The 26,586-nt window shown below is 41.8% G+C and overlaps 1 protein-coding gene across 1 annotated transcript in view; it reads right to left on the bottom strand.

Annotated features, from left to right (window-relative positions):
• Nucleotides 1-608: 608 nt before the first annotated feature.
• The window catches only part of LOC143138785 (receptor-type tyrosine-protein phosphatase beta-like), a 63,455-nt gene continuing 37,477 nt past the window's right edge, over nt 609-26,586 (bottom strand). The window contains exons 15-46 of the mRNA XM_076299171.1: nt 26,287-26,556; nt 25,138-25,401; nt 24,772-25,041; nt 23,619-23,885; nt 23,253-23,522; nt 21,039-21,305; nt 20,673-20,942; nt 18,459-18,725; nt 18,093-18,362; nt 17,849-17,873; nt 16,594-16,744; nt 16,042-16,184; nt 14,571-14,700; nt 12,691-12,773; nt 11,794-11,798; nt 11,396-11,659; nt 11,029-11,298; nt 9,608-9,907; nt 9,216-9,353; nt 8,585-8,786; nt 8,302-8,420; nt 8,127-8,214; nt 7,960-8,007; nt 7,845-7,893; nt 7,598-7,750; nt 7,362-7,452; nt 6,969-7,042; nt 6,747-6,881; nt 6,363-6,479; nt 6,019-6,179; nt 5,378-5,513; nt 609-2,511 (exon numbers count right to left, since the gene is read on the bottom strand). Coding sequence (XP_076155286.1) covers nt 2,380-2,511; nt 5,378-5,513; nt 6,019-6,179; nt 6,363-6,479; nt 6,747-6,881; nt 6,969-7,042; nt 7,362-7,452; nt 7,598-7,750; nt 7,845-7,893; nt 7,960-8,007; nt 8,127-8,214; nt 8,302-8,420; nt 8,585-8,786; nt 9,216-9,353; nt 9,608-9,907; nt 11,029-11,298; nt 11,396-11,659; nt 11,794-11,798; nt 12,691-12,773; nt 14,571-14,700; nt 16,042-16,184; nt 16,594-16,744; nt 17,849-17,873; nt 18,093-18,362; nt 18,459-18,725; nt 20,673-20,942; nt 21,039-21,305; nt 23,253-23,522; nt 23,619-23,885; nt 24,772-25,041; nt 25,138-25,401; nt 26,287-26,556 — 5,429 coding nt within the window. The 3' untranslated portion in view covers nt 609-2,379. The remainder of the gene's footprint in view (nt 2,512-5,377; nt 5,514-6,018; nt 6,180-6,362; nt 6,480-6,746; nt 6,882-6,968; nt 7,043-7,361; nt 7,453-7,597; nt 7,751-7,844; nt 7,894-7,959; nt 8,008-8,126; nt 8,215-8,301; nt 8,421-8,584; nt 8,787-9,215; nt 9,354-9,607; nt 9,908-11,028; nt 11,299-11,395; nt 11,660-11,793; nt 11,799-12,690; nt 12,774-14,570; nt 14,701-16,041; nt 16,185-16,593; nt 16,745-17,848; nt 17,874-18,092; nt 18,363-18,458; nt 18,726-20,672; nt 20,943-21,038; nt 21,306-23,252; nt 23,523-23,618; nt 23,886-24,771; nt 25,042-25,137; nt 25,402-26,286; nt 26,557-26,586) is intronic.

The raw sequence follows: 26,586 nt of genomic DNA, 5'->3' as shown, positions 1-26,586 counted from the left end.
TTCTGTGAAACCTGTACATACTGTACGACTATAATGTAACTGCAGAAAGGAGACAGTGTGTGCATCTATAATAAAAACAAAAAACAAATAATTTTACCAGCTTAGTCAATGCTTTATCAATCAGGACAGCATAGCCTACATTGAGATGCAACATGATGGCCTTAATATCATGTAACATTGAGATGCAACATGATAGCCAGTCTTCACTGGTTTTAATTCTTCATCCTGTGATGGTCTAGAAAGGCATCAGGGGACCTTTAGAAAGGAACCAAGCTGGTCTGTACTCATCAATACAAATAAGACACACACACACTCATGCTCACTCACTCAGAGAATTATATACATCCTTCAGGCACATTGACCCAAAGTGGCTCGGGCCGAGCCCTGTTTGGGCCAATCATCACATTGCTTCATGAGCACGGTATGGAGGGAATTAATTTGATTGGCTCCTGAACTGAAATATCACTAGAATGATGGCCCTCACCCTTAAAGGGGTAAACTCAAATTGGTTTTGTAAAGCTGACTGGGAGTGGTAGAGATTTGTGAAAGAATGGGCACACAAAAAACACACACGCATGCACGCAACAGTCCAAAATATATATCACACATCCACATCACTTCTGAATTTTATTACGTTTTATATAAAGAAATACAGTATATTTGTATGCTTTTCTCATATAAAAACAGTAAAAGGTAATGGCTGTAGGGCATTAACACCTAAAAATAATATATTTTTTATTTCTAAAGTGTCTACAGTGCATAGAGCTAAAGCGAAAGCAAGAATACAAATAAGAAATGTACAATAAAGCCATTTACCAAAATCACATTTTATATCAAAAAGAAAATATGAAGAAAAAGCAAACTTTCCAGCAGTATCTCTATCACACACAAAACATGAAAACAAATAAAAAGTACAATCAGCATAATTTGAAGAGCACACAGGTACAGTACAAATGAGAAGGGAACAAAACACTGTGGCCATCTTTTTTCTACGTATAAGCCCAACATCACTTATGCTGAACAGTATCTTTTAACACTAACATTATGAACTTTTTAAAGGATTTTTAATCCTTATACAGATAATTACTCCAGGATAGGGATTTCTATATAAAAAAAGATGGCTATAGCTTCCTGAAGGCTGACGTTATTCTGCAACATTATTGGTACCTTTGTTTATTTCAATGGTATGTTATTTTGTGGAACCACAGGCATTTTGAAGTGTCGTGTGCACAGCTGTTCTCTTTGGAGAATTCTTTTTGGTCCTTCAACACTTCACTGTTTCAGGCTTGCATATGTCTACTAATGATTTTATTCTACAATATATATGTGCATGAACATTTATCAGACATTAGTTGGAGTCATACCTTGGGAGTCATTGGAGCAATAGTTAATTTAGAAACATATAAATATGTCTCCATGTTGAGACTTAAAAAACATAAATACAACTGAAACAGTGATTTAAATAACATGACCAGTGACAGACATGTGCTCTATCTGTACCTCTGAGAGACAACAACAGTGTACCTACAGTGAACTTATTCATTATCAACAGAAATATTAAATTATATGATAAATTATTTATAACTTCATTAAAAATCACATCTTGTGTGGTTATAAGTAGAGATTTCAGAATCCAGTAGATTTATCCCTTTGGATTACAATGGCATACCATTATCAATATGGCATGTTGCTATTCAAATATAATATGGCATGTTGCTATACGATATTGTCTTCAAAAATAAGTCTACACTCAATGCATCACCCTCCTCTCTCTCTCTCTCAAATACAAATTAGAAGTATAGAATAAAGAAGTGTAAGTTGTGTATCAGACATCCAGTTCTGTTAAATGAGTGGTTCCCAAACTATTCATGGCAGGCCAGGCCACCCTTTCACAAAAAAACACTCTTTTTTTGGTTTGGTTTTTATACCAAAACAGATGCCCATCATACATTTTTAAACAGCTAACAGTATAATTTGATTTCATCCATCAGTTAAACTAAAAATATCAGATGCCCATCAGCTGTTGCATCCTACATCCCTGCATTTATACGAGCCCTGGGGCCCTAATTTAAATGCTGGGCAAAGTGCAAAGAGCCTGTGGGCAAAGTTCTTCTTGTGCATGAATTAATGGCATCATGTGGCGTGAATCAGCTTTTAGCTGACCCACCATTATTTGTGCTTAGGATCTTTCTCATGGTATTAGATTTGCAAATACATCTTGCGTAATTATTAAGCAAACATTAGTAAGACTTCAGACTTTGGCCAGCATTTAAAATCGGGTCACTTGTTAAAAAAACAATCTGGCTGGAGCAAAGGCAGTTTTATGATTAGCTGTGTATCCTTTCCTCCAGCAAATGACCCTACATCAACATTCTCAACTTATAGTTTGCCAGGCTTAACGTTTTCATAGATGTTGATTGCTTCTGTGTTCTGGTAGATCAGGTCCACGTTGGTGCCCATCCTGGACTTTATGACGTCCAGAGCACATTGATTCAGAAACACATACTGGTCCTGGGCACAAAACAGCAAACAATTTCCTTTATCAACTTCATGTCTATTTAATTTTAGGCTTTACTTTTAGGACCCTCTCAAATGAATGTAATTAATTCATCTTAATTCATCCCAACTATACAACATGTTTGGCTTAAGATGTTCTGCTATTCTGCTGCCATTCCATCTTAAAGTGATGTTAGGTCACTTCTGTTGATATTTCAAACAAAACAGCGAGCCAGCTTGCCTCTCTCTCCCCTCCCTCCCGTGCAATTGAAACTGACATGAATGCGCATATCGTCGGCGATTGGCTAGAATAGTTTGTTATGTTTCACGATCCAGGCTGGACCAGGCTGTTTTTGTTGCCGTTTTTGGAGCCTGGGCTGTCTACAGAGACCACATTTTTTACAGTGTATTCAGGGGACAGGGAGTTAGGGAGCGTGAGGAGATGTTTGTATGTGACAAAAAATGTTTTAGCTTAGAAATCGTGTAACATCGCTCAGAGCACCTTTAATTCCTGATATACAGTATCATGATCTGGATGTTTTGTCTTATCTGTTCTCTGTTTCTGTATGTAATTGTCACCTAGTCTGGAGATTCCAGACCCAAATCTGAAAGATTAAGGGTCTGGCCACAAATAATGTAATGGCCCAACTCGAGGGGCGGCACCATAGCCTAGAAATCTAGACGCACCCTAGCGGCAGCAAATTAAATTTGCTGCCAGGGCTAGCCTAGCAACTCTCCGTTGGCTTGTGAGCTCGAAAAATTAAACTTCTATCAGGCCAATCAAATCGTGTATAGAGTCGTTAGGCGGGCTTAACATAATGATTGATGGCAGAGTTGCAACAGTTTGGCTTGAATTCCCTGCTACTTGAAAACAAATGAGATGGATGTTGCTGTTGGCGAACAGTGTGACACGAGTTAAGCTTTTATTAAGTTGGCAAAAGTTTGAAATAGCCAACTAGCTCCGCTGATGGAAACGCATGGGACTCATAGCGCTGTCCTATTGCGTGCAGAGGGAATTTGAAAGACAACCGATTATCCCGCCCCTCGGACTGAGCACTGTGAACGGTGAGTGCCCAGACCCTACATTTTAATGTGGGTCTGGCTTGTCAGGCTAGCGGCACCAAGCATGCATTTGAAAATCTCACTGCACGCAATTGGATAACACTATGGGCCCTATCATGACATTCTAAAGTGCATCGTCACTCGTCAAAAGTCTATTCAAATTTAGTAGGATGTCCAGTTCACATTGGGAGGGGTTTCGTTATCAAACGTGGAGCGCATGGCGCAACAAGGTGTTCCTAGGTTTTTTAATCAGTCATATGGGTGTGTTTGGGGCGTAACATCATTTAAACCAATGAGAATGACATCTGGCATTCCCTTTAACGGCGCAAAGCGCGATATGTCAAATAAATGCATCGGTATTTTGGCATTCAACGGCGCATTTGAAGGAGGCTGCTTGCGAGACCGTATGAAATAGTCATTCTTAAACCATGCATTACTAAAACCTAGCATAGCCTTCACGCATTTGCACTCGTCTATTTGAACTCATTGGCAAAGTGAAACTAACATCACCAAGGTGTCAGTCAACGAAGACAGTTATATGCAGTTACTTTCACTATTGACTGACAATGGGTTACCATCGAAAACATAGGCTGGAAAAAGCAACACTTACCCTAATATTGCTCAAATGACTGAATAAAACAACATTTATCCTGCAGAGGAGTTGCTTATATCTCGTGACTATCAGCTGTGCTCCATACGTGTCTCTAGCCTCTCCCCTAATCACTTTTAACCGTCATTACCAATTTGCAAATGATGGTGAATAACTGCTCATCATGAGATGTACAGTATTTCATAATATCTTTATTCTAATTATGTTTCCCATTGTAATCGTGCAATTAGTAATGCTTTGCATGGACGTGCGCTGGTGTGCGTTCATGAATGATAGAAGGATGGTGCGTGCACCTGCCAATATGACTGTTGACATGCGCTCTTAAAATAGCATATGAACAACTCGCCACTGACTTCTGACCAGGTTTAGGTGGTGTATGATAGCGTTTTTAAGACAACGCGCCAGGCCCCTCCCTAGGTTGTTAATTGCCACACCCCTGGTCGCAATGTTTAAAAAATAAATGTGCAAAATACCGAATTAAGCTTTGCGCGGGTGAATAACGAGCTTTACGCCATGCGCTGGAGCCCAAAATGCAGCCCTTTATGATCAATGTTTACTGACTGATTCTGGACTTCGACGCAGTTGGATAACACTACGACTGTCATCTGTTTAGCTCGCCTCTGGCCCCCCTATATCAGATACACAGATGTGATCGGTTCCCTGCAATACAAGGGGCAAAAGTAACGTGAATCATTGTTCATTGCCAGAGTGACTTGCTGAGCAAAATGATATTGTGCTCCCACGAGAACTCTGGATTCCCAGGGTAAATGTCATCGGGGTACAAGCAAAGATTCTTGACTACTAACTAACTATCTACAAGAGACTCATGCTGCATGTGTAAAGCATTATAAATGTACCAATCTTCGTTCCCCATCTGGGTACACAGCTGACTGTCAGCTGAGTCACAGGTCTGCCCCACTCTCAGTACTGTAAAGTCCCATTGCTTAAACGGTGCATAAATCAGACCTCTGTAATAAATCTAGTTGGTGTGTCATTTAGGAATAGGAGAAGTTCTACCATCTATTTGTTCTAGCTGTGTGCTTAACACATGTGATTTCACAAATTAGCTGATGTACCTGGGTGAAGAGCTGTGCTAAGCAGAATCAACTGGTTCAGTGAATAGTTGAAACAGATAGTTCTGTAGGTGCAGTGAACTCTCTGAAGCTGGAGTTGTCCACCTCAGGTCTTTTGTGATAGGGCCTCTCTTACCTCTGTCTGCACCATGAGTGCACGGTGCATTCGCATGTCATAGACGATGCCAAACACATCCACTACGCTTTCCCTCTCAATCTGGAAGATGATGCGATCGATGGCGATGAAGGTCCCTGTGCGGCCCACTCCAGCACTGTGGAATTGGCAGAAACATAAAGAACACAGTCACAATTCATGAGTCTGTAGGTACGTTTTTAGTAACGGTAGCCCGAGACCAGTATTTTAGGACGATACTTTTTTTTGCAGACGCACATGCCACATTGCCAAGAGATGATTATAGGAAATCTTCAGCATTAAAAAGGAAAGTATGTCAAGGAAATGAAAAGCTCTTGCAGGGATCATGCTTTGACCTACATAAACACCCAAGTAATCACAATAAAACACCAGACATTGGGGGTAAAGGGTGTGAAAAACGTAACAGGAATAAGGCAAATGGGGAATTGATCAAAAAAGCCTTGGCTGTACATTCCAGAGCAACCTCCCAAACATCTCATTTAGAACCCTTGAATTTCCCCTTAGGGATTAAAAAAAGTAAGTATCTATCTATCTATCTATCTATCTATCTAATCCAGAAAGAAGCAGTCTTGAGTTCCGGTGCAGGATGCAGTCTGAGGTGCGTGTGTGTCCAGGGGACCCACCTGCAGTGCACCACGGTGGGCGAGTGGAGTGAGTACTGGTCCATGTGCTCCCTCACGAGGTGGCGGAAGTTAATGAGGAGCTCGGTGGTCACTGGGACGCCATGGTCGGGCCAGGCTGTGTAGTGAAACTGACGCACGGAACGAGTCTCTGCTGTCTTCACCTAGAATCAGACACAATGTATGTATGCTTTAGCTCTATGCACTGTAGACACCCTGAAAATAAAAATGTGTGTGTGTGTGTGTGTGTGTGTGTGTGTGTGTATGTGTGTGTATGTGTGTGAAACAGGTAACTCTCCCTTACCTTCCCATAAATATCTACATCTGTGTGCATAGGATTAACTCACATTTTTGACATCAAAGTCTCTCAGTGTCCAGTCATCAAGAGTGATTTCAGAAGTTGTTGTGACGATGATGTTGTTGTAAGATTTGCTTTCAGGTGGCCAATACTGCTCACATTTCACCTGCAGGACAGAAGGGTATTACAATTACAGTTCAAACACAATATAAATGAGCACTTCATCATAATTATGACATGAGACAACCACATGAGACAACTACTATGTCTCATAGTTATGTTGTTTACAAATATGTAAGAACACAAATGTCCATGTATTTCAGAGACTTCCATTGCTCTCAATCTACAGTGCTGATGTGTGTGTGACCATACAGTATGTGTGCATGCCTCTGTGTTCAGTGGGTATTTTGTTTCGAGCTGTGCTTGTACTCACTCGTCCCTGCTCATTGCACCTGGTCAGCATGACTATGGACCTGACGTTCTTCTCCCAGATCATCCTCCAGAAGTCATTGACTGTGGCAGGCAGAGGACCCTGGCACGCGATAAACTCCTTCCTGGAGTTTTCACCCTGCAAAGCAATGCTCAGCGTCACTTCAAGTCACTGCCTACCAGTAACATAAGCAAATGACATAGAGGAAGCTGCATATAGGGTCACCGGGATGTAGTTTGCATTGATATAGTCATCAAACTGACTGCCGAGGATGGATAGCTTCACCCTGGATGGTTCATCTGCATGGCAAGAACACATAAGATTAAATTAACATCTGATTGGATGACGGCACCAGGACTGTATAATTTTACAGTACACAAGGTTGTACTTGTTGATTTTTCAAGCAAATAATCACCATACAACCGATTAAAATTATTCCTAGTAGACACATTTGCCAAACTGGTCATATATACTGACATTACTTTTTTTATTTATAGAGTTTTAACCATCTTTGATATTGTTTTCATTGAAACACATGCTTTGAGACACAAAGAACCACAGGCCTGAAGACTTTACAATTGGCAATAGGAGATACTATGTGGTTAAATGTTCACTTACAAGGCAGTACATTGCTGTATCGGTTCTTTGATTTGTTCTCCAAAGCCCTGGCAGTGTTTGTAGACTGGGCCGTACCGACTGGTTTAAGATCCTTTTCAGAAATGGACACACAGCCGTTTACAATTCCAGTTCCCTCAGACAAAACGATTAATTCTGAAAGTTCTGATATTTTAGGTTTTATTTTGGTCAGTGTCTCACAGGAGGCCGCTGAAACTTTGATGTTATATTGACTGTACCTCATACTCCTCTGCAAAGCCACATTTGCTGTTAGCACATTGCCTCTTGTAGTATGCATCAAACTCCTCAATCCGCACAGGCACACTACTGTTTAACCAGATAGACAGAATTGAATTATGGCTCTTGGTGACACATGAACATTTTACTTCAAACTGCTGTTAAATACAGATATAACTACACCCACAAGCATCTCTGTTAATTAAACATATGTAGTACTGAAAGATAGGTGAATAGATGGGGACTTACGTTTTTGTTCTGTAACAACAACAAAAAAGGACAAGAAAGCATGTCAACTCTTCAACAGCACAACAAAATGCATTCTTAGGCAGTTATGTATCAACCTTGGACATTTAACTATTACCTGATGGTATTAATTGGAATGTCAGAAGAAGGTCTTCCAGAATGTCTCCTGGAAGGAATAATAATAATAATAATAATAATAATAATGACCAAGACAGCTCCTCTCTCAAAATCCTTCACCTGTGCCAGAAGGTTGAACAGATGTATGCAACTCAAAAGACTCCTCACCTCTTGAGGAAGATGAATGCAGCTATAGCAATACACAGACAGAGGATCAAAATCCCACAGGTTGCCCCCACAGCTGTTGTGATGACCACTAGGGGCAAAGGTCATTGTTAGGCAGACTACACATCATAAACAGAACAGAGATAATCAGAATGTGATTAACACGATGAGGACATACATGGGTTTTCAGGGAGATTTCCAGACCAGGTTGTGAATTCAGATATTTTGTAAATAGATTTGTAAATGTCCACACAGCCACCTGCCATCTCCAGGTAAGTAAAGGTGACAATGGCAAACCTAGCAAAGAAAGACAAAGTAACAAATGAAAGAGGAAGACAATCATAAACAGACTGAAAGACAGACAAAGGGTAAAATCATGATAGGTAAAAAAGGCAGAGGATACAGTATCACTTATCCATATTGTCAGTTGTCGTCAGTCACTGACTTGGTCACACTAGTACCTGTATGTTTTAGTGGGGGTCAGTGGGCCGTTTTTGTATGCTCCCCGTTCAGTGCCGTCTCCCACAAAGACATCTATCCAGTCCATTTGACTACGCGTGTTTCCATTTTTGTTTAAAACAGAAAGGTAGCTTAACTCCTTATTTTTCTCCCAATCACTATAACTCTTATTTAAGTAAAGGTTGGTGAAATTGGGACTGTTACCTGCACAAAAGGTGACAAATCAAATTTATTACTCATAACATCATACCGAATATCATATTTATATTATATCATAACATTGATATAATCATGTTATAAACATGTCCTTAGGGGTTAGTATGCATTGTCAAAAGTTGTCATTGCAGTTGGTACCTAGTGATGTAACAATAACATTTTACCATAAATTGTCAAGAAAGCTCTGATCATGTTAAATGTTCCCTATAAGCACCTGTATACCTATAAGCATGCTATGTACTGTAGAGTGACATCATGTGTTCAGTTATAGGTCAAAGTAAAACGGCACTGTTACGTCATTGGATATCAGCAATTAGGATGATCATCTAAACCGTCTTTAAATCAAAGTTATTATTAAGTCAAAGCGAAAATAGCACAGGAATCACATTATGAAGTCAGAGTAAAACAAGCACATACTCTGTGACACAAGGACACCATATTCCTCTATTAGCCCATTAGAGGAATTGAAGATGCTAGGGGCAAGACTCAGATGGATTTCATTGTGGGAAATCACAGTAATCTTTATTGTGCCTGCGTCAGACACAACAGGTGGCTCTGGGGAGGGAGAGAGATGTACACAGGAAGTATTTCTAACCTCATCATTTGTTCACAATTAGTAACAGGCTAAAGCATGCATTAGCACTTTATTACCGATTATTACACTTTATTACTCTGTTCTACCATATTTCCTTTACTCAGTACCTCCACTGGCAAAAGACAGGCCTCACTCTTACATTGCAGGCACTGAGTAGCATGATGATTTGACAGAAGTCAATATAGACTGAGCTCATATAAAACAAATATTGTACCTGTGACCCCTGTTTTGCAAGTTTTGCTGACACTTCCCCATTTCCCATGTCCAACGGTGAATACAGTCACGTTGTATTCAGTGTCGTATTCAAGTTTTTTCTCTATGAGGTGGACACATTGTCCATTGCAGGTGTCCTCAAGCTCATCATGGACTATGCGAGTGTTTATGAGTGTCTTGACTGTAACATTGAATCCAGTGTTGCGTCCTTTAGGGTTTTTCCAGGTCAGATTCAGGAATGGGTGCAGTGCACGATTTGGACCATCACATTTAAGCTCATCTTCTCTGAGTCCCATAGTGTCTTTTAAAACATAGGTAATCAAAAAGAGAATTAATTAAAGCCCAAACAATTTTCATCATACACCATTTTCACTCACAAAAAAATCGAAACCTTTCCATGACTTTTCAAGGACCTTGGATGAAATGTCCATTCATTTTCATTGACCTTGGATGGAATTTCCATGAATTTTCACAGCCAAGTTCGCCAGTGTATCCCCTAGCCTCCATTAGGTTTATAATACGGCCGCCAAGTGTATATGGTGAATAAATACAAAATTACGTACAGGTTGGGATGAATGAGTTTAGATAAAATGAGAATTTCTCCCCTACCATTCTTTATCTATGAAGGAATGACTGAATGCTGTGACATGAAGATATCTCCTGTATATCCCTGTATGACAACATTTTGGGAAATCTACTGGACTAATCTGCTTTTAACTACACATTTGACGTGATTCTTTGATGCACTCCCACATGATACCCTTCAAGGTGACTTAATTACGACAAGGTGAGATCAGTGTGCCAGCTTTATCAGTCACACTGAGAACACACAAAAACACAAATCCCTAATACACCACCGTCCCAGGTTTGCCAAATTTCCTGTGAAACTGAAGAGTGAATGACTGATTGATGGTAGATGGTGGATTGCTTATGCTGGTAGCTGGTATTAGCTGGTTTAAGCTGGTCTTTACTGGTTTTCTTCCAGCTCTTGCTAGTCTTTGTTGGTGTAGCTGGTTGGGCCACCAGGTGGACATGCTGGCTTGACCATCTGAGGAAGCTGGTCATGCTGCTGTGATCAGCCTGTCATGTGGTGTAACATGGTCATGCTGGTGACCAGCCTGTCATGTGGTGTAACATGGTCATGCTGGTGACCAGCCTGCTAAGCTTGACACTGTTGGTATAAGATGGTCATGCTGGTATGCAAGAATGACCAATATAGGCTGGCATGGTCAGTTAAGCCAGCAATGTAAGACCAGCAACACGTGGTAAAATGACCAGTTGAGCTGGTATGACAAACAAAACCAACTGAATTACCATCGTAAACTGGGTACCGTGAAACTTTCTTCTTTCTCTATTTTTACATGGAGAAATTACATGAAAAATATTAGAATAATGCAGCCACCTGCACTATGCTGCACTTACTTGTTACAGTTTTCACTTCAACACGTTGGCTCTGGAGGCCAAATGGTCCAGTTGTTCTCACAGAGATGTCGTGAGACGTTCCTGGTGTGAGCTCTGTCAGGTTCTGGGATGTGCTTTTGGTATTATACTCTCTGGACCAAGAAGAATTACTGATGGTGACAGTGTAGTTAAAACTGTCTGAGTTCTCCATCCAGGGGGCTGGAGCCCATGCAATAGAAATGGAGTTTGTAGTTGTATGGTCTATGCTGATACTTCCTGGAGGATTGGGATCTAAAAAAAAGGTTTCATTTGTATGATCAAATCCCGTTCTCCTTTGTGAAAACAATCTATTTACCAAAAAAAATTCTGTATATATTCTAATACTCACATGTTGCATTGGTCACTGGCTCAGACTCTTGACTAAAGTTCCCACTCTGTGTTGTGACTGTGGCTGTGTATATCTTCCCAGCTGTCAGGTTTTGAAACTTATAGAAGGTGGTTTTTGAGTCCAGTAGACTACTATTGGTGCTCCTGCTGCTGCTGTTCAGGAGAACCACATAAGACTCCACATGTCCATTAGGAGCATCCCATGACACTGTGATGGAGTTATTGGACTGTTCTGAGATGGACAGCTGCTGCACAGTCTCTGGCCCTGGGTGACAGGAAGATAAAAACATGTAAACACAACCACATTGAAGAAAGGACATAGAGTCAGGTAACTATACACTGTGATGAAACAAGGCAATGACACAAGGACTGAATCCTGAGAGAGATGAAATCCTTTACATAATCTGGAACAACACAGGTAGGACTGAAGGTGAACTGAAGGTGAACTGAAGATTACTGATGTCACGCATTAACTATTTTGGCCACTAGATGTCGCCAAAAACAAGAGTTCTGTCCCTAGCTAGTCACTTGTTACCCAATCCTCTTGTTATCCAATTAACCTGTTCCTCGTTGTCTCTGGTCACATGTCTCATTTCCTCATTGTGTCAGTGTATTTAAACCCTGCTCTTTGTCTGTGTCTTTGCTAAGTCTTCGTGATTACCCTGTGTGTCTCAAGCTCTAAGCCTTTGTGGATATTTGTGGAAGTTTTTGCCCTGTGGATTCTTTACCTCTGTGTTGACCCGGACTGTTTAAGGTATCTCTTTTGGATTCTCCTATTGGATTTGTTTGCCTTTCTTCCCTCGGACTGAACTTTGTTATCTGAACCCTGGCTTGGCTCCTGGACTTTGATTTTCTGGATTACGCCTTGGATTGATGTTTTTGGATTTTACTTTTTGGACTGTTTTTGACTTTTTCGGATCTTCTGAGCTTTTATGTCTGAAACCTGAAATAAACTCAGTAAATCTTACTTTGTCTGCTCTGCACTTGAGTCATTAGTCTCAGTGGCCTAGTGGGTTAAAAGTCAGTTTGCCACTCCGACGGCCCGGGTTCTAGACCCGACCGTGACAGAAGACTTAGCCATGACTGACTCAGCAGAAGCATCAAGCTCCCTTGACGTTGTTCCCACTGAGTTTCAAAAATTATGGCTGCCTTGAATAGCTTTGGTGCAACAATGGACACTCATGGGCAAGCACTGGCAAATCAACAGAATGTTTTAAGTCACCATGACCAAATTCTAAGGCAACTCTATGAAACAGTTCAGAGCTTGGCTCAACTACAACCATCAGCTCCTCCTACTGCTCCACCTGCTGATCCACAACCTCCGGGTCCCCCACCTGCTCCTGCTCCAGATCCACCTCCGGGTTCTGAACCTCGGCTTCCTACACCTCGGAGGTATGACTGTACTCTGGGCCAATGCCGGGGGTTCCTGACCCAGTGCCAATTAACTTTTGAATTGCAACCTTCCATGTATCCTACGGATAGGGCTAAAATTGCTTATGTGGTTACTCTCCTGACTGTTAAGACCTGTGCCTGGGCTACAGCCATCTGGCAGAAACAAGGCCCTGACATTCTCTGATGGCATGCTGCGTGTTTTTGATCAATCTGCCACAGGTCAGGGGTCTGCAAGACAACTCTTAAATCTTCGCCAGGGGAGGAACAGTGTAGCTGATTATGCCATCACTTTTCGAACCCTAGCAGCTGACAGTGGCTGGAATGAGCCAGCACTTGTGTCAGCTTTTATGAATGGGCTATTTGAAGCTTTGAAAGATGGCCTGGCATCAATTGACTTCCCAACAACCTTGAGTCCCTGATTGCCCATGCAATACGTTTAGACAACCGGCTCCGGGAACGTAACCGGAATCGTACCAGTTATCCAGTTACATCCGAGGGGCCACCTCCCCTCTGGCAACAGTCTGCAATCCCCACAGATGATCCTGAGCCTATGCAAATTGGACGTGCTCGCTTGTCTCAGGCTGAGAAGGATCGGCGCAGAAGGGAGAGATGCTGCATTTACTGTGGCAAGCCTGGTCACTTCAGAGCTTCCTGCCCAGATCTCTTGGGAAAAGACCAGTCCCGTCCAGCAGAGGGAGGGCTGTGACGGGAGCCACCTTTTCTCCCGAATTACCCGGTGCTGGTGTCTACCTTCCCATTAAAATCTCTTGGGCAGAAAAAGTGACTCTTGCCATGCCTTGGTAGATTCTGGTGCCGCTGGAAACTTTATTGATGCCAACCTTGTTAACAGACTCAACGTTCCACAAGTCCCTCTTGACGTCCCTCTCTCTATCACCGCCTTAGATGGCCACCCTCTTGGTCCAGGGGTGGTGACTTCTGTTACATCCTCCGTGCGTCTCATGATTGAGAATCACCAAGAAGAGATAGCGTTGCATCTAATAAGCTCCCCTGAATTCCCAGTGGTCTTAGGTTTCCCTTGGTTAAACCGCCACAATCCTCACATAGATTGGAGTCGAGGTGTTATCCTTGAATGGGGTCCTATGTGTCACGCTACATGCCTCTTTGCAAGCCCTTCCTTTCAGCCAGAGTCTATAGATCCCTCCGAGTTATGTCATGTCCCCGCTGAGTATCTGGACTTGAAGGAGGTGTTCAGCAAGAAAAGAGCATCTACTCTTCCACTCCATAGGCCTTATGACTGCGCCATTGAACTCCTGCCTGGCACCGCTCCTCCACGCGGCCGTATCTTCTCTCTTTCATTACCTGAGCGTAAGGCAATGGATGCCTACATCAAGGATGCCCTGGCCTCTGGTTTTATTCGCCCCTCTCCAGCAGGGGCGGGGTTCTTCTTTGTGGGTAAAAAAGATGGAGGTCTACGCCCATGTATTGACTACCGGGGTCTCAACAAGATCACCGTTCGTAATCGCTACCCTCTGCCTCTGATGTCTACTGCTTTTGACCTGCTTCAGGGAGCCACCATCTTCTCAAAACTGGATCTGCGCAACGCGTATCATCTTGTCAGAATCCGCCAAGGAGACGAATGGAAGACTGAGTTTAACACCCCATCTGGTCATTATGAGTACAAAGTGATGCCCTTTGGACTAACCAATGCCCCTGCAGTCTTCCAGGCCCTCATCAATGATGTTCTCAGGGACATGATTAACCAATTTGTGTTTGTGTACCTGGACGATATTTTAATATTCTCTAAGTCCCTACACGAGCATCACCATCATGTGCGTCAGGTTCTCCAGAGGTTGCTCAAGAATTCTCTCTTTGTTAAACCAGAGAAGTGTGAATTCCACACCACTGAGGTCTCCTTCCTCGGTTTCATCAGGGAAGGCAGTGTTGAAATGGATCCTAAGAAGACACGAGCAGTGAGTAACTGGGCTACTCCTAGGTCTGTCAAGGAGATCCAAATATTTCTGGGGTTTGCAAATTTCTATCGCAAATTTGTCCGAGATTTCAGTTCTGTGGCTGCTCCCATTACCAGGCTGACTAAGAAAAACAATGTGCCCTTTGTTTGGACTCAGGAGGCGGATAAGGCATTCAAGAAGCTGAAGCAAAGCTTTTCCTCTGCCGCCATTCTGACGCTGCCCGATCTAACATTGCCATTCATCGTTGAGGTGGACGCATCAGATGTTGGGATAGGTGCTGTCCTATCTCAACGATCTTCGGATGGAAAGCTGCATCCTTGTGCTTTCATGTCCCACCGTTTGACTGATACCGAGACCAGGTATGATGTTGGAGATAGAGAGCTATTGGCAGTTAAGCGTGCCCTAGAAGAATGGAGACACTGGCTGGAGGGGGCCCAGCATCCATTCTTGGTATGGACTGACCACAAGAATCTGGAATACCTCCAACAAGCCAAACGCCTGAACCCCCGTCAAGCCCGGTGGGCACTGTTCTTCACTCGTTTTGATTTTACACTCTCATACCGCCCTGGAACCAAGAACAAGAAGCCAGATGCACTCTCTAGGCAATTCCTTCCCTCTAGTCGGGAAGATGATGAGGCAAGGACCATTATTGCTGCTAAACGAATAGTGGCACCTATCCGCTGGGGAATTGAGGCAACTGTGAAGAAGGCACTTCTGAAACACCCAGATCCTGGAACTGGTCCAAGAGGACTGCTGTATGTGCCCTGGATTGTAAGGTCCCAGGTTCTTCAATGGGGCCATTCATCCCACCTCACTGCCCATCCTGGGTCCCAGAAGACCTATGAGTTTCTCCAGAGGCGTTTCTGGTGGCCTGATATGTTAAAAGACATCAAGGCCTTTGTGGCCAGCTGCTCTGTGTGCGTCCAGAGTAAGAACCAACATCAACGTCCACAAGGTCTTCTGCATCCCCTCCCCATCCCTCATCGCCCTTGGTCTCATCTGTCCATGGATTTTGTCACCGGCATACCAGTTTCTGAAGGTAACAGTGTTATTCTGGTTGTTGTTGATAGATTTTCTAAAGCCTGCCGTTTCATACCTTTGCCCAAGCTGCCTACAGCATTTGAGACTGCTAAGCTTGTTTTTCTCCATGTTTTTCGAGTGTTTGGCCTCCCCCAGGACATCGTCTCGGACAGGGGTCCCCAGTTCTCCTCCTGTGTGTGGCGGGCCTTTGTAAGCTGATTGGAGCCACAGCCAGCCTCTCATCTGGGTATCATCCTCAGTCTAATGGCCAGACTGAACGGGTCAACCAGCAGCTGGAGACTACTTTGAGAAGTCTGGTGTCCGACAACCCCACTTCCTGGAGCTCTCAACTGTTGTGGGCAGAATACGCTCATAATACCCTCCAGTCTTCAGCCACAGGGATGTCACCTTTTCAAACCCAGTTTGGGTACCAGCCGCCACTGTTCCCTGAACAAGAGGGTGAGGTCAGTGTTCCCTCTGTCTTGCACTTCGTCCGGCGTTGCAAGAGGACCTGGCAGCGAGCTCGACAGTCACTGCAGCAGACATCCAAGAGGAACCAGCGTCAGGCCAATCGCCGTCGGAGGCCTGCACTGCAGTTCCGACCTGGACAGCAGGTTTGGCTGTCCTCTAAAGACATCCCGTTGCGGGTGGAATCCCGCAAACTGGCCCCTCGTTTTATCGGCGCATTCAAAGTTACCCATTCAAAGTTACCACCTACCGTCTCCAGTTGCCCCGGTCCCTGAAAATCAATCCCACTTTCCATGTGTCCCAGTTACGCCCAGTCCTGTTTTCCCCCTTTGCCCCTATCCCCAAGGCCCCACCCCCGCCTCGGATCATTGATGGTCAGCTCACTTACACTATTCGCCGGTTGCTGGACTCCCGCCGGGTTCGTGGCGGGATCCAGTATCTGGTGGACTGGGAGGGCTATGGACCAGAAGAGCGCTCCTGGGTCCCAGCACGAGACGTCCTGGACAAAGATCTCAAAAAGAACTTTCATCTCCAACATCCTGATTGTCCAGGGAACGTCAGGAGACGTTCTTAGAGAGGGGGGTCCTGTCACGCATTAACTATTTTGGCCACTAGATGTCGCCAAAAACAAGAGTTCTGTCCCTAGCTAGTCACTTGTTACCTAATCCTCTTGTTATCCAATTAACCTGTTCCTCGTTGTCTCTGGTCACATGTCTCATTTCCTCATTGTGTCAGTGTATTTAAACCCTGCTCTTTGTCTGTGTCTTTGCTAAGTCTTCGTGATTACCCTGTGTGTCTCAAGCTCTAAGCCTTTGTGGATATTTGTGGAAGTTTTTGCCCTGTGGATTCTTTACCTCTGTGTTGACCCGGACTGTTTAAGGTATCTCTTTTGGATTCTCCTATTGGATTTGTTTGCCTTTCTTCCCTCGGACTGAACTTTGTTATCTGAACACTGGCTTGGCTCCTGGACTTTGATTTTCTGGATTACGCCTTGGATTGATGTTTTTGGATTTTACTTTTTGGACTGTTTTTGACTTTTTCGGATCTTCTGAGCTTTTGTGTCTGAAACCTGAAATAAACTCAGTAAATCTTACTTTGTCTGCTCTGCACTTGAGTCATTAGTCTCAGTGGCCTAGTGGGTTAAGTCAGTTTGCCACTCCGACGGCCCGGGTTCTAGACCCGACCGTGACAACTGACATATCTGTCGGGATCACATACTGTCTCATGCTGTTTGCATTGATAGAGAGAAGTTAAAGGAATATTAAGACGTAATATATAAAACAAGTTCTGTGGCATGAAATTCTATATGGATATGCCTCTTTAAAGGGGTGATGTGTAGGATTTTAGTTGCCTTGAATGATCAATATGTCAACTATGGCACTCTTCCATTGAGTTTCATGTTTGACAAAAGCACCTCTTAAAATACAAAATGGTACTACCGGTATGAGTGAGAACAGTCTGTTGGTAGCTGGTTAGCATGCTTCTTTACATTTTTTTTACAATTTATTTTACATTTTACGGCTGTTTCTAGGTAATTTTCCATATTTTTTTACTAAAAATTACCTACACATAGCCCATTTAACAAGAATGTGTTGAATGGTTAAAGGGAGAGATCATTTAGTCACAGATACTGTAAAACCTACTTCCTAGAGAGATATTTCATGTAGGCTGAATGAGAAATGAAAACATTTGTGAGTGAATCACATAAAATATATATTGCAATGCTCTACCTACTTGTTACAACATTTTCCACAGTGCTGGTGTTGAAGGTTTAGATGAAGAAGTAGGCAATGAAGATGCCATTTCACTCAAAGACATAATCCCAGAGACCAATATTTCTTTTTAAATAGATTGAGATGCACCTGTATACCTGAATACTGCACTTACTTGTTACAGTTTTCACTTCAACACGTTGGCTCTGGAGGCCAAATGGTCCAGTTGTTCTCACAGAGATGTTGTGAGACGTTCCTGGTGTGAGCTCTGTCAGGTTCTGGGATGTGCTTTTGGTATTATACTCTCTGGACCAAGAAGAGTTACTGATGGTGACAGTGTAGTTAAAACTGTCTGAGTTCTCCATCAAAGGGGCTGGAGCCCACGCAATAGAAATGGAGTTTGTAGTTGTATGGTCTATGCTGATACTTCCTGGAGGATTGGGATCTAAAAAAAAGGTTTCATTTGTATGATCAAATCCCGTTCTCCTTTGTGAAAACAATCTATTTACCAACAAAATTCTGTATATATTCTAATACTCACATGTTGCATTGGTCACTGGCTCAGACTCTTGACTAAAGTTCCCACTCTGTGTTGTGACTGTGGCTGTGTATATCTTCCCAGCTGTCAGGTTTTGAAACTTATAGAAGGTGGTTTTTGAGTCCAGTAGACTACTATTGGTGCTCCTGCTGCTGCTGCTGTTCAGGAGAACAACATAAGACTCCACATGTCCATTAGGAGCATCCCATGACACTGTGATGGAGTTATTGGACTGTTCTGAGATGGACAGCTGCTGCACAGTCTCTGGCCCTGGGTGACAGGAAGATAAAAACATTTAAACACAACCACACTGAAGAAAGGACATAGAGTCAGGTAACTATACACTGTGATGAAACAAGGCAATGACACAAGGACTGAATCCTGAGAGAGATGAAGGGCCCTATCATGACATTCTAAAGTGCATCGTCACTCGTCAAAAGTCTATTCAAATTTAGTAGGATGTCCAGTTCACATTGGGAGGGGTTTCGTTCTCAAAAGTGGAGCGCATGGCGTAACAAGGTGTTCCTAGGTCTTTTAATCAGTCATATGGGTGTGTTTGGGGCGTAACATCATTTTAAACCAATGAGAATGACATCTGTCATTCCCTTTAACGGCGCAATGCGCGATATGTCAAATAAATGCATCGGTATTTTGGCATTCAACGGCGCATTTGAAGGAGGCTGCTTGCGAGACCGTATGGAATAGTCATTCTTAAACCATGCTTTACTAAAACCTAGCATAGCCTTCACGCATTTGCACTCGTCTATTATTTGAACTCATTGGCAAAGTGAAACTAACTTCACCAAGGAGTCAGTCAACAACAAGACAGTTATATGCAGTTACTTTCACTATTGACTGACAATGGGTTACCATCGAAAACATAGGCTGGAAAAAGCAACACTTACCCTAATGTTGCTCAAATGACTGAATAAAACAACATTTATCCTGCAGAGGAGTTGCTTATATCTCGTGACAGTGCGTCTTCAGCTGTGCTCCATACGTGTATCTCGCCTCTCCCCTAATCACTTTTAACCGTCATTACCAATTTGCAAATGATGGTGAATAACTACTCATCATGAGATGTACAGTATTTCGTAATATCTTTATTCTAATTATGTTTCCCATTGTAATCGTGCAATTTGTAATGCTTTGCATGGACGTGCGCTGGTGTGCGTTCATGAATGATAGAAGGATGGTGCGTGCACCTGCCAATATGACTGTTGACATGCGCTCTTAAAATAGCATATGAACAACTCGCCATTGACTTCTGACCAGGTTTAGGTGGTGTATGATAGCGATTTTTAGACAATGCGCCAGGTCCCTCCCTAGGTTGTTAATTGCCACACCCCTGGGCGCAATGCTTAAAAAATAAACGTGCAAAATAACAAATTCAACTTCGCGCCGGTGAATAACGAACTTTACGCCATGCGCTGGTGACCCAAAATATAGCCCGAAATCCTTTACATAATCTGGAACAACACAGGTAGGACATATAATTTAAATGAAGGTGAACTGAAGATTACTGACATATCTGTCGGAGAACACATCCTGTCTCATGCTGTTTGCATTGATAGAGAGAAGTTAAAGGAATATTAAGACGTAATATATAAAACAAGTTCTGTGGCATGAAATTCTATATGGATATGCCTCTTTAAAGGGGTGATGTGTAGGATTTTAGTTGCCTTGAATGATCAATATGTCAACTATGGCACTCTTCCATTGAGTTTCATGTTTGACAAAAGCACCTCTTAAAATACAAAATGGTACTACCGGTATGAGTGAGAACTGTCTGTTGGTAGCTGGTTAGCATGCTTCTTTACATTTTTTTTTATTTATTTTACATTTTACAGCTGTTTCTAGGTAATTTTCCATATTTTTTTTACTAAAAATTACCTACACATAGCCCATTTAACAAGAATGTGTTGAATGGTTAAAGGGAGGGATCATTTAGTCACAGATACTGTAAAACCTACTTCCTAGAGAGATATTTCATGTAGGCTGAATGAGAAATGAAAACATTTGTGAGTGAATCATATATAATATATATTGCAATGCTCTACCTACTTGTTACAACATTTTCCACAGTGCTGGTGTTGAAGGTTTAGATGAAGAAGTAGGCAATGAAGATGCCATTTCACTCAAAGACATAATCCCAGAGACCAATATTTCTTTTTAAATAGATTGAGATGCACCTGTATACCTGAATACTGCACTTACTTGTTACAGTTTTCACTTCAACACGTTGGCTCTGGAGGCCAAATGGTCCAGTTGTTCTCACAGAGATGTTGTGAGACGTTCCTGGTGTGAGCTCTGTCAGGTTCTGGGATGTGCTTTTGGTATTATACTCTCTGGACCAAGAAGAATTACTGATGGTGACAGTGTAGTTAAAACTGTCTGAGTTCTCCATCAAAGGGGCTGGAGCCCACGCAATAGAAATGGAGTTTGTAGTTGTATGGTCTATGCTGATACTTCCTGGAGGATTGGGATCTAAAAAAAAGGTTTCATTTGTATGATCAAATCCCGTTCTCCTTTGTGAAAACAATCTATTTACCAACAAAATTCTGTATATATTCTAATACTCACATGTTGCATTGGTCACTGGCTCAGACTCTTGACTAAAGTTCCCACTCTGTGTTGTGACTGTGGCTGTGTATATCTTCCCAGCTGTCAGGTTTTGAAACTTATAGAAGGTGGTTTTTGAGTCCAGTAGACTACTATTGGTGCTCCTGCTGCTGCTGCTGTTCAGGAGAACAACATAAGACTCCACATGTCCATTAGGAGCATCCCATGACACTGTGATGGAGTTATTGGACTGTTCTGAGATGGACAGCTGCTGCACAGTCTCTGGCCCTGGGTGACAGGAAGATAAAAACATTTAAACACAACCACACTGAAGAAAGGACATAGAGTCAGGTAACTATACACTGTGATGAAACAAGGCAATGACACAAGGACTGAATCCTGAGAGAGATGAAGGGCCCTATCATGACAATCTAAAGTGCTTCGTCACTCGTCAAAAGTCTATTCAAATTTAGTAGGATGTCCAGTTCACATTGGGAGGGGTTTCGTTCTCAAAAGTGGAGCGCATGGCGTAACAAGGTGTTCCTAGGTCTTTTAATCAGTCATATGGGTGTGTTTGGGGCGTAACATCATTTTAAACCAATGAGAATGACATCTGTCATTCCCTTTAACGGCGCAATGCGCGATATGTCAAATAAATGCATCGGTATTTTGGCATTCAACGGCGCATTTGAAGGAGGCTGCTTGCGAGACCGTATGGAATAGTCATTCTTAAACCATGCTTTACTAAAACCTAGCATAGCCTTCACGCATTTGCACTCGTCTATTATTTGAACTCATTGGCAAAGTGAAACTAACTTCACCAAGGAGTCAGTCAACAACAAGACAGTTATATGCAGTTACTTTCACTATTGACTGACAATGGGTTACCATCGAAAACATAGGCTGGAAAAAGCAACACTTACCCTAATGTTGCTCAAATGACTGAATAAAACAACATTTATCCTGCAGAGGAGTTGCTTATATCTCGTGACAGTGCGTCTTCAGCTGTGCTCCATACGTGTATCTCGCCTCTCCCCTAATCACTTTTAACCGTCATTACCAATTTGCAAATGATGGTGAATAACTACTCATCATGAGATGTACAGTATTTCGTAATATCTTTATTCTAATTATGTTTCCCATTGTAATCGTGCAATTTGTAATGCTTTGCATGGACGTGCGCTGGTGTGCGTTCATGAATGATAGAAGGATGGTGCGTGCACCTGCCAATATGACTGTTGACATGCGCTCTTAAAATAGCATATGAACAACTCGCCATTGACTTCTGACCAGGTTTAGGTGGTGTATGATAGCGATTTTTAGACAATGCGCCAGGTCCCTCCCTAGGTTGTTAATTGCCACACCCCTGGGCGCAATGCTTAAAAAATAAACGTGCAAAATAACAAATTCAACTTCGCGCCGGTGAATAACGAACTTTACGCCATGCGCTGGTGACCCAAAATATAGCCCGAAATCCTTTACATAATCTGGAACAACACAGGTAGGACATATAATTTAAATGAAGGTGAACTGAAGATTACTGACATATCTGTCGGAGAACACATCCTGTCTCATGCTGTTTGCATTGATAGAGAGAAGTTAAAGGAATATTAAGACGTAATATATAAAACAAGTTCTGTGGCATGAAATTCTATATGGATATGCCTCTTTAAAGGGGTGATGTGTAGGATTTTAGTTGCCTTGAATGATCAATATGTCAACTATGGCACTCTTCCATTGAGTTTCATGTTTGACAAAAGCACCTCTTAAAATACAAAATGGTACTACCGGTATGAGTGAGAACTGTCTGTTGGTAGCTGGTTAGCATGCTTCTTTACATTTTTTTTTATTTATTTTACATTTTACAGCTGTTTCTAGGTAATTTTCCATATTTTTTTTACTAAAAATTACCTACACATAGCCCATTTAACAAGAATGTGTTGAATGGTTAAAGGGAGGGATCATTTAGTCACAGATACTGTAAAACCTACTTCCTAGAGAGATATTTCATGTAGGCTGAATGAGAAATGAAAACATTTGTGAGTGAATCATATATAATATATATTGCAATGCTCTACCTACTTGTTACAACATTTTCCACAGTGCTGGTGTTGAAGGTTTAGATGAAGAAGTAGGCAATGAAGATGCCATTTCACTCAAAGACATAATCCCAGAGACCAATATTTCTTTTTAAATAGATTGAGATGCACCTGTATACCTGAATACTGCACTTACTTGTTACAGTTTTCACTTCAACACGTTGGCTCTGGAGGCCAAATGGTCCAGTTGTTCTCACAGAGATGTTGTGAGACGTTCCTGGTGTGAGCTCTGTCAGGTTCTGGGATGTGCTTTTGGTATTATACTCTCTGGACCAAGAAGAATTACTGATGGTGACAGTGTAGTTAAAACTGTCTGAGTTCTCCATCAAAGGGGCTGGAGCCCACGCAATAGAAATGGAGTTTGTAGTTGTATGGTCTATGCTGATACTTCCTGGAGGATTGGGATCTAAAAAAAAGGTTTCATTTGTATGATCAAATCCCGTTCTCCTTTGTGAAAACAATCTATTTACCAACAAAATTGTGTATATATTCTAATACTCACATGTTGCATTGGTCACTGGCTCAGACTCTTGACTAAAGTTCCCACTCTGTGTTGTGACTGTGGCTGTGTATATCTTCCCAGCTGTCAGGTTTTGAAACTTATAGAAGGTGGTTTTTGAGTCCAGTAGACTACTATTGGTGCTCCTGCTGCTGCTGCTGTTCAGGAGAACCACATAAGACTCCAAATGTCCATTAGGAGCATCCCATGACACTGTGATGGAGTTATTGGACTGTTCTGAGATGGACAGCTGCTGCACAGTCTCTGGCCCTGGGTGACAGGAAGATAAAAACATTTAAACACAACCACACTGAAGAAAGGACATAGAGTCAGGTAACTATACACTGTGATGAAACAAGGCAATGACACAAGGACTGAATCCTGAGAGAGATGAAATCCTTTACATAATCTGGAACAACACAGGTAGGACATATAATTTAAATGAAGGTGAACTGAAGATTACTGACATATCTGTCGGAGAACACATCCTGTCTCATGCTGTTTGCATTGATAGAGAGAAGTTAAAGGAATATTAAGACGTAATATATAAAACAAGTTCTGTGGCATGACATTCTATATGGATATGCCTCTTTAAAGGGGTGATGTGTAGGATTTTAGTTGCCTTGAATGATCAATATGTCAACTATGGCACTCTTCCATTGAGTTTCATGTTTGACAAAAGCACCTCTTAAAATACAAAATGGTACTACCGGTATGAGTGAGAACTGTCTGTTGGTAGCTGGTTAGCATGCTTCTTTACATTTTTTTTTATTTATTTTACATTTTACAGCTGTTTCAAGGTAATTTTCCATATTTTTTTACAAAAAATTACCTACACATAGCCCATTTAACAAGAATGTGTTGAATGGTTAAAGGGAGAGATCATTTAGTCACAGATACTGTAAAACCTACTTCCTAGAGAGATATTTCATGTAGGCTGAATGAGAAATGAAAACATTTGTGAGTGAATCATATATAATATATATTGCAATGCTCTACCTACTTGTTACAACATTTTCCACAGTGCTGGTGTTGAAGGTTTAGATGAAGAAGTAGGCAATGAAGATGCCATTTCACTCAAAGACATAATCCCAGAGACCAATATTTCTTTTTAAATAGATTGAGATGCACCTGTATACCTGAATACTGCACTTACTTGTTACAGTTTTCACTTCAACACGTTGGCTCTGGAGGCCAAATGGTCCAGTTGTTCTCACAGAGATGTTGTGAGACGTTCCTGGTGTGAGCTCTGTCAGGTTCTGGGATGTGCTTTTGGTATTATACTCTCTGGACCAAGAAGAATTACTGATGGTGACAATGTAGTTAAAACTGTCTGAGTTCTCCATCAAAGGGGCTGGAGCCCACGCAATAGAAATGGAGTTTGTAGTTGTATGGTCTATGCTGATACTTCCTGGAGGATTGGGATCTAAAAAAAAGGTTTCATTTGTATGACCAAAATCCGTTCTCCTTTGTGAAAACAATCTATTTACCAACAAAATTCTGTATATATTCTAATACTCACATGTTGCATTGGTCACTGGCTCAGACTCTTGACTAAAGCTCCCACTCTGTGTTGTGACTGTGGCTGTGTATATCTTCCCAGCTGTCAGGTTTTGAAACTTATAGAAGGTGGTTTTTGAGTCCAGTAGACTACTATTGGTGCTCCTGCTGCTGCTGTTCAGGAGAACCACATAAGACTCCACATGTCCATTAGGAGCATCCCATGACACTGTGATGGAGTTATTGGACTGTTCTGAGATGGACAGCTGCTGCACAGTCTCTGGCCCTGGGTGACAGGAAGATAAAAACATTTAAACACAACCACACTGAAGAAAGGACATAGAGTCAGGTAACTATACACTGTGATGAAACAAGGCAATGACACAAGGACTGAATCCTGAGAGAGATGAAATCCTTTACATAATCTGGAACAACACAGGTAGGACATATCATTTAAATGAAGGTGAACTGAAGATTACTGACATATCTGTCGGAGAACACATCCTGTCTCATGCTGTTTGCATTGATAGAGAGAAGTTAAAGGAATATTAAGACGTAATATATAAAACAAGTTCTGTGGCATGAAATTCTATATGGATATGCCTCTTTAAAGGGGTGATGTGTAGGATTTTAGTTGCCTTGAATGATCAATATGTCAACTATGGCACTCTTCCATTGAGTTTCATGTTTGACAAAAGCACCTCTTAAAATACAAAATGGTACTACCGGTATGAGTGAGAACTGTCTGTTGGTAGCTGGTTAGCATGCTTCTTTACATTTATTTTTTTTATTTTACATTTTACAGCTGTTTCTAGGTAATTTTCCATATTTTTTTACAAAAAATTACCTACACATAGCCCATTTAACAAGAATGTGTTGAATGGTTAAAGGGAGAGATCATTTAGTCACAGATACTGTAAAACCTACTTCCTAGAGAGATATTTCATGTAGGCTGAATGAGAAATGAAAACATTTGTGAGTGAATCATATATAATATATATTGCAATGCTCTACCTACTTGTTACAACATTTTCCATAGTGCTGGTGTTGAAGGTTTAGATGAAGAAGTAGGAAATGAAGATGCCATTTCATTCAAAGACATAATCCCAGAGACCAATATTTCTTTTTAAATAGATTGAGATGCACCTGTATACCTGAATACTGCACTTACTTGTTACAGTTTTCACTTCAACACGTTGGCTCTGGAGGCCAAATGGTCCAGTTGTTCTCACAGAGATGTTGTGAGACGTTCCTGGTGTGAGCTCTGTCAGGTTCTGGGATGTGCTTTTGGTATTATACTCTCTGGACCAAGAAAAATTACTGATGGTGACAGTGTAGTTAAAACTGTCTGAGTTCTCCATCAAAGGGGCTAGAGCCCACGCAATAGAAATGGACTTTGTAGTTGTATGGTCTATGGTGATACTTCCTGGAGGATTGGGATCTAAAAAAAAGGTTTCATTTGTATGATCAA

The sequence above is a fragment of the Alosa pseudoharengus genome, unplaced genomic scaffold, assembly GCF_046254945.1.
Source record: "Alosa pseudoharengus isolate Yale_2024_CS ecotype anadromous, Long Island Sound unplaced genomic scaffold, YU_APseudo_1.1 YU_APseudo_1.1_scf_10, whole genome shotgun sequence".
Taxonomy (NCBI): domain Eukaryota; kingdom Metazoa; phylum Chordata; class Actinopteri; order Clupeiformes; family Clupeidae; genus Alosa; species Alosa pseudoharengus.
The sequence above is the reverse complement of the archived record's forward strand: the minus strand, read 5'-3'. Positions and strand labels throughout refer to the sequence as shown.